General features: G+C 38.7%; 1 protein-coding gene across 1 annotated transcript in view; it reads right to left on the bottom strand.

Moving 5' to 3' along the window:
- The window catches only part of PDE7B (phosphodiesterase 7B), a 164,766-nt gene extending 157,846 nt beyond the window's left edge, over positions 1–6,920 (bottom strand). The window contains exons 1-2 of the mRNA XM_042877859.1: positions 6,845–6,920; positions 6,577–6,691 (exon numbers count right to left, since the gene is read on the bottom strand). Of these exons, the coding sequence (XP_042733793.1) occupies positions 6,577–6,597 (21 nt within the window). The 5' untranslated portion in view covers positions 6,598–6,691; positions 6,845–6,920. The remainder of the gene's footprint in view (positions 1–6,576; positions 6,692–6,844) is intronic.
- Positions 6,921–7,381: the final 461 nt, after the last annotated feature.

Raw genomic sequence — 7,381 nt, 5'->3', positions numbered from 1 at the left:
TTTTATTTTATTTTATTTTATTTTATTTTATTTTATTTTATTTTATTTTATTTTATTTTTTTCATGAGAAATGAGAGAAAGGAGGTGACGGAAGGAAGAAAAAGAGTGCATCGCAGTTTCTCTAGACCACTGAAAGCAGCTTGACTGTACCTCAACTATGGGGGAGCGGTGGAAAACACTGGTGTGAAACAGGTTCTGCTAAAGGCTAAAGAGCCTAATATTTGATCTAGCTAGTAAAGGGGAGTGCTTATAAGTCCCGAATGCTCAGTGGGTCTGATCTTTCACAGGTATAAATTGATGGAAACCTATTAATCTCGGTAGAACCATGCCATTTTACACTCTCACACTCCGATCCAATTTGAGTCTTCTTTTTCAGTGGCTCTGCTTTTCAAAGCAGCCCCACAAAAACAAAGCAACTATGCACCTGAGGAATTTGCTTGGTAAAGAAACGCATTCCTGTTTTATCTTTCCACCTGGGTCCTCCAGTTCATTGGAAAAACTGTAGACCATTCTTTTGTTAAAACAAACAAACACAACCACCAAACAAGAGAATAATAGAATTCGGAAAATACACTACTTTCAGTATAATAATTCTCCTTCTACAGTATATTATATTCTATGTCATCTAGTTTTGTAAGGGCATTTTCAGTGTACAGAGAGCTCGTTAATAATTGTGTCCTTTCTTCTACAGCAAAAATGAACTCACTATACTCCTTGAAGAAAACCTCCCTCCTCTCCTTTGCTGATGTATGCAAGTCCTTCCTTCTTAATCATGACTAATAATTGTTTTCCTGGCTGTCTTACTGTCTTCTAATGCTAATATTGTCTAAAATGGAGATACAACTGACCAATTAAATTTATGACGGCTGCTTTGATGTCACTTGAACATTGCTATTAATAGATATTGTGGCAGTGTGTGAAACAGAAATGCCTATTAATAAGTCAATTAGACCCAGGTCATATCCCAGCATTTGAAACAAATCATAGCATTAGCTTTTTCAGCATGGCTATCAGTTAGCCCAAAGTCAGAAGTATGCCAGGCCCTGTCTCCACAAAGACATCCTGCATCCACATTCATCTCTCCCTGGGTCTCTCTGTGAACAATTCTCATCCAACTCAGCAGCCTGATATGCAGGAGGTCCTCCTTCTGCTTAACCTTCTCACAAGGTTAAGGCCAAGCATAAGTGCCAAACTGAGTAAGAGGTGAAACCAAAAGTCAGATGCTGCCCATATTTAGTATATTTCTGTGTGCAGGTGCATACATAGGTAAGGTTCACAGCACTGCTACACCTTCAGTTTCTGATGGAAAGTGATGCTTTCACAGAAATATTAAGCAGATGCTGCCCTCTGAGACTCTTTAAGCAGCTCTCCCAAGTCTATAATAGGCTCGCAACATGCAAAGTGGAAAATATCTACACCCCTTGGCTGACAGCTGAGTGCCTGGGAAAGTACGAAGGCATTTCATGTCAATAGATGTTCATTTCTAAAGCACAGCAACCACCTAGGAATTGTCAGCTCTTTCTAAGGGATGAGCCCTTGCACTAAGATGTGGCAGCGTTGGCACTCCACATTAGTGAGTGTAAAATGGTCAAACCCCAGAGCTCAGCCTGACTTCACAAGCATTGCAAAAACTGAGCTGTGGGAGAAAGGCTGAGTATTGTGGAGGAAGGGAAGAAGAGCATGAGAGCGTAGACTGTTCCTTTCAGAACAAATAATGTGTGCTTTTCCAGCAATTACATGGTAGAAGTAGCTCAATATAATCTTCTAGAATTTTTCTAGTTAAAGTTGAGGTTTCTTGATTTCAGCCTTAAAGATGTGCGTTCACAGAGCCATCTCTGTACATCTCTGTATAGTTGCTGTACATTCAGTAAAAAATATGCTTACCTCCCACTTTATTCTTGGAAGGTAATGTTCCCTTCCAAAACCTCTTCACTACATCCAAAAGGGTTAGAGTCATTGACTGCTCTGAATGACCACATAGGGAATGGTACACAGGTCCTGGCAGCAATTGCTCCACAAGTGTGTTTTTAATGCCTCCAAGACAATTAGATAAATTTAATTTGATGGGAAATTCTGTGCTGTGCTTTTAAAAAATCTTACACTGCTAACATTAACACATGCTGTAGTGAAAGATTAGTTGGTGTGTTTTCTCATACCAGGAATTTTTGTGGGTAACTAGTATAAACCTACCAGCTACAGAAAGAAATCTCTGCAGATAACTTCTGCTAAATATTTGTTTCTTATTTTTAATATAATCTACTCAAAGAAAAATAAATCTTGCTTTTTGTGTTTGCATGCAATTCTCCTTTAGATAAACTTGTCTCTCTCTCTTTAGATAAATTTGTCTCTCTCTGTGACTGGGAGAATCCTAACTGCTCACCCCCACTTATTAAGAGGGAGAGATCATCAGCTATGTTTATCTATCCAGGCAACCTGGATATCTTATTTGGTTGGATAGCAAGCTAGCAGAGGCGTATCATATGCCACCATGAGACTATGTGGCTTAAATAAGTAGCTAAGCTGAGTTATCTATCCTCACAGCACCCACTGGGAGGAAGAAAGGAGTAAGAAAATCAAACTCAGTAGGGCCCTTTCATTAGTTTAATTTTTATAGTTCAACATTGTTTACATAATAAAATGACAGCTAATTTTTCACTGTCTAAGAACAAGTGAAAAATATACCTCAGAATTACAGCATCATTGGATGGCAGATGCCACACTATTAAATGTGTGTAAGAGAAGTGCTTAAATCATTTAATTGTTGCCTTCTGAGAACTGTCCCTGCACCAAAATTTTTGCTTACAAATTTGCTAACTGAAGTCTGGCTTCTGAGTTTCTCTCTCTTCTATCTGACCTGGCTCTGATTTCTTAATTTTCTATTTGAAAACAGGAGGCCTTAAAACAGAAGACCAGTTTTGACCACTGTGAACCTTAGCAATACACATCTGACTCTGACAAAGTCTGACACAGAAAAACAGAAATAACTTCAAAAGACCAAATACTGTTTTTCTAATGCTATTTTCTTGGAATGCTGCTGTAGTAAAAGTAGTAGTAAAAATAGACTTAATAAGGGTTCTAAACAATTTTCTGGAAGACAGAAGAATTCTTTTGTTAAATAGTCTTTCAGAAGTGGATGTTGCATTTTAAATTTCAGTAAATTAAATGAATTTGCTTAAAAAGAACAAATACAACCTATCACCCTAGAATGTACACAAAGATAGCTCTTCAGACTTGACGAATACCTACTGCTATCAGAAGACATGTCCTTTGCTTTTCCACTTACTGTGAAAAGCTTACCAGTCTCTCTTGCATAACTGCATATATAGGCCTTTGTGGTGCCTGGCTTTACAGCTGTCATTGCCACATGGATGCACCTCAGATTGGCCAGAGAAATAAAAAAGCATTCGAACTTCTGAACTGCTCTAGGATATGGAGACCAAAAGTCTGAGTGTCCCAGTGACCTCAGGGCATAAACTCTAAATAACATCAGTTCCACATCCCAAAGCTTGTGGCTGAAAAGTGTCATTTTCACACTACACGTAAAGCCACTGTTTGACTAATAGTATAAAAACTGATGTCCCTGCAGGAATATGCTTATTTTCTGGCTGAAGAACAAGAAAAATGAATGCTATAATTCTAGCATACAGAGACCCATCTTCCACCCAATATGGATGTGGGAGGAAGAATACTGAGCCATCATTTCATTACAAAACACGTAATTTTGTTCTGGCAGCTGGTAAGACCCCAGCTGTCCCTTTCACTTTCACCCTGTGACAAACACATGGTGAGCTGTAAGAATTTCAAGCATTAAAATGGAAAAAAAAGATGAACAGTGAGTTGTTGAGAATGCTCATTTGAATGGGATGTCTTCCTAGCTGCCCCAAATGACTTGCTTTTCTGTTAGCCCCATTGCACCTACAGCTTTTGGCCATATATTTACAAGATCAAATGACAGATTAGGCATTAAACATTTCTTATGATTAAATGAAGAGGCATCAGCCTTTTGTCTTTTGACAAGTAACATCTTGGTGAGTAGCTGACATTTCTGCTTCATACCACTCAAATAAAGGAAATCACCAGTACAGGAGAAGGTTTTCTTTCCCGATTAGACTAAAAAAGTACAAGAAAACCATGTACGCATCATAAGATATCAACTTTTTAGGCTATTTGTCCTTAAAAGATGCTTCACTATTGATAGAAGGAGCACTGGGTGAGTGAAAAGGAATTGTGTATGACTGAATGTCTCAATTATAATTCATCACTGCAATGAAGACAATGGAAAATAAGTCCACTTTGATGACCTACCTAGGGATCTAGTAAGGGCAAGTCAAGAGCTGGGCTTCAGGAGGGAAAAGCACTTAAATGGAAAGGAAGGGGAGGAAACAGTTGCTCTTATATGATATATTTGTATACTACAGTATGGAATTAAAGATTTCACAATTTAAAAGTGATCTGCAGTACAATGAATCAAGTTCAGTAGAGTGTGCATTACTCTGTTGGAATCACTTCACAGGTGACAGCACATGTCCCCCCTACTGAAATAATCTCAGAAGGAGCAGCCATTATATTATAGGAAGCTTCTGCAGTACACTCTTTTTGACACAGTGTGCCTCCAAATGCTAGGAAGCTTCTTATCCTCTGCAGAGGCCAACCTTAAATTGTATTTTGTTCTTGATGCTGAATGAAGAATGTTCAGAGAAAGCACTGCAGAGAAACTTTCATTAGTGAAGTAGAAAAACAGTGTCATTTCCTCAACTGAAGTACACTTAGCATATTTCCTATTCATACCATCAGAAGCAGCTGCTACAAAATACAGACCTTAAGAACCAACCTTCTATCAGAAGATTTTGTCTATCTAAAAAGTCAGTAATTTAACTCTACAAAGCAAGTATGAACCAATGTCTTCCAGACTGCCATTTGAAATCATGGTTATTTCTCTGTAGCTATAAGGTTGGTTCTTGCAGAACAGACTGTGTAGCCCCTCTAGATTGAGGCTTCCCTTGGTCACTAATGGATCATTGAACAAATACTGCATTAATTTTTGTAAGCTTAGGCCTAAAGAAGTAACGCTTTAGTTTTTAAAACAGCTGGCAGCTCCCATAAGATTTTGGGGAGGGCTGTGGAGGACAGAATGGTACAGGGATTACAGAATAATAGCTCAACCATCACAGCTTGACTTGAGGTTATTGCATGACATGAAAAAAATTGTCCTCAAGTACCTCAGAACAGATGTGGCACTATTTGTGACAAGCCTCTTTGTTTCTGCAGCCATCAGTAAAGACAGCAGAGGAAATGGAGGAGCTGCAGTTATGCATTTGCAATACACAAAGTCCTTGTTTTCCCACTAGGCACTGCAGAATAGCAATTGTCCATTCACAGCACATATCACATCCTCTGCATTTCAGAGCTAATATTTTTGCAGTCCTTAAGCAGGCATGTTTGAGCCTAGTATGGTTAATTTTTGTAACCCTTTCAGGTGCATTGCATGAGGTAGGTGTGCTCATGTTCTCTTCCTTGTCATGTAGGTAGTTTCAGCAGGTATAAATTTTAAAGTTAAACTAAAAGATTTTCGAATTTTAGGGGGTTTACATCTCAAAGAGAGCTGTCTTCTTTCACAGATTGGGAAAATGATTGCTAGTCGCTAAGCATAACTGTATTTTAATCCAATTAACAAAGGACATTGGCTGTGTTGCCTGAAATTATTTTTAAGACCACATACACACAAGCTCTTACAAGTGGCTCCTCCCCTTGTATGTTAGAATCACACTCCTGAAAACAATGTTAGTTTTATGCTAGCAGTTGCATTCGCTTCCTGCAGCACACACCAGCCACTGTGCTGCTGCAATACTCATTCAAGGCAGATCACCAGCTCAAATATGAATTGAGCCTATATGCTCTTAAACTGGCATCAAGCTGCATTACTTCAACTTCCAATTAATTTCCACTTTTCTCAGGGTGAGTAGCAAAAGCTATCTGAAAACTGGCGTTAATATAAGATTATGAGCTTGCACCCTTTACACCGTGGATCTGCTCATCAGTCAAAACACAAGCTTCCTAATTTCAAACTTATGAACTCAAATAAAGTTAAAAAAAAAAAAGGTAGATATAGTCCTAAAAATTGAAGCTGATAATCTCTTCTGTTCGATCTGTTTATTTCCAGCTTCTTTCTCTGCTCTAACTCTTAAACGAACTCACAACCCCCCGAGGATACAAATGAGTTTGTTTTCTTTTCCCTTCATCTAAGCCAACAGTGTGCCAGGTATCCTCTCCTGTCATAGAGCAGTCAGAAAATACACACAGAAAGCAATCACACTTCCCTTTGCAGATCAGAAAGGACTACAATAACAGATTATTTCTGAAATCTCCTTCTGCCATCACAGAGTTAAACCAACATAAGTTAGAATTCTCACCCAGTCTGAATAAAAAGGGAGGAAATTCAAAATCTTGTTGCTGTAGTAACTGTCATCAGCAAAAAATCTCCAAAATAAATAATGGTATTATCTCCCTCTCCCCCTCGCAATTTTAGTTCCCCTTCAGAAATCATCATGCTGGCTCTTTTAGATTTGCTGTACATACCTCAACCATTAAACAAGACATTTAACCATAGTGGCAGTTCTGTGACCTTTGAATGCTGTGAAATCTGTAAGCGGTGCAGCTTGTTCATGAAGACTTGTACTGCAGAATCCAGTAACTGCATCCAGGATTAGGAATACAAGTAAATAACAGCAGCAGCAGCAGCTACAACAACAATCAAAAAAAAAAAAAAAAAAAAAAAAAAAAAAAAAAGGAAAAAGAAAAGGAAAAGAAAACCTCCCCAAGACCCCCAACCCAGCCAATAAACCACCTTAAGAAGCAAAAAAAATCGGAAAGAGAGTGCACTTTTCTGCCAGTGTACGGACTGGGGTAGAGCTGAGCTTGCTGCAGTCAGCCTGTCTGTGTTAGCAAGCAGAAGGCCGTGCACGGCTGGGAGGTGCTGTCAACTGCCACAGGCAAGAGAAAGCAGACCAATCCGCTTCGGCACTGTCAGCTCGCTGGAGTGAAGCCTTTTCTGTTTATGTTTCCTCATTTCGGGAGTGACGTCAAAGGGTTTAGTCTTTCCTCTGCATGTGCTATTAATTTTAAGCGACTACTATGGGAAGAATGTGACAGTGATTTAAGCAGGCTACCTTACTAAAAGAAGCCAGAGGCATAATTTGTCTGTCCTGGATTTAGCTTAGAAATACTTTATAATGAGAGGTACTAGAACGATCCAAAATATTCACACTATATATGTGCTATAAATATGCACACAATACGGAGACAGCTATAAATATGCACATATACAGAGTAGAATTCTTAAATATTCCTAAGATATTTCCCAGATACAGTTGTTATCTGTTTG

The sequence above is a fragment of the Lagopus leucura genome, unplaced genomic scaffold (genome assembly GCF_019238085.1).
Source record: "Lagopus leucura isolate 7727_CA_CO unplaced genomic scaffold, USGS_WTPT01 Super-Scaffold_73, whole genome shotgun sequence".
Taxonomy (NCBI): domain Eukaryota; kingdom Metazoa; phylum Chordata; class Aves; order Galliformes; family Phasianidae; genus Lagopus; species Lagopus leucura.
This window is presented reverse-complemented; position numbering and strand designations above follow the sequence as displayed.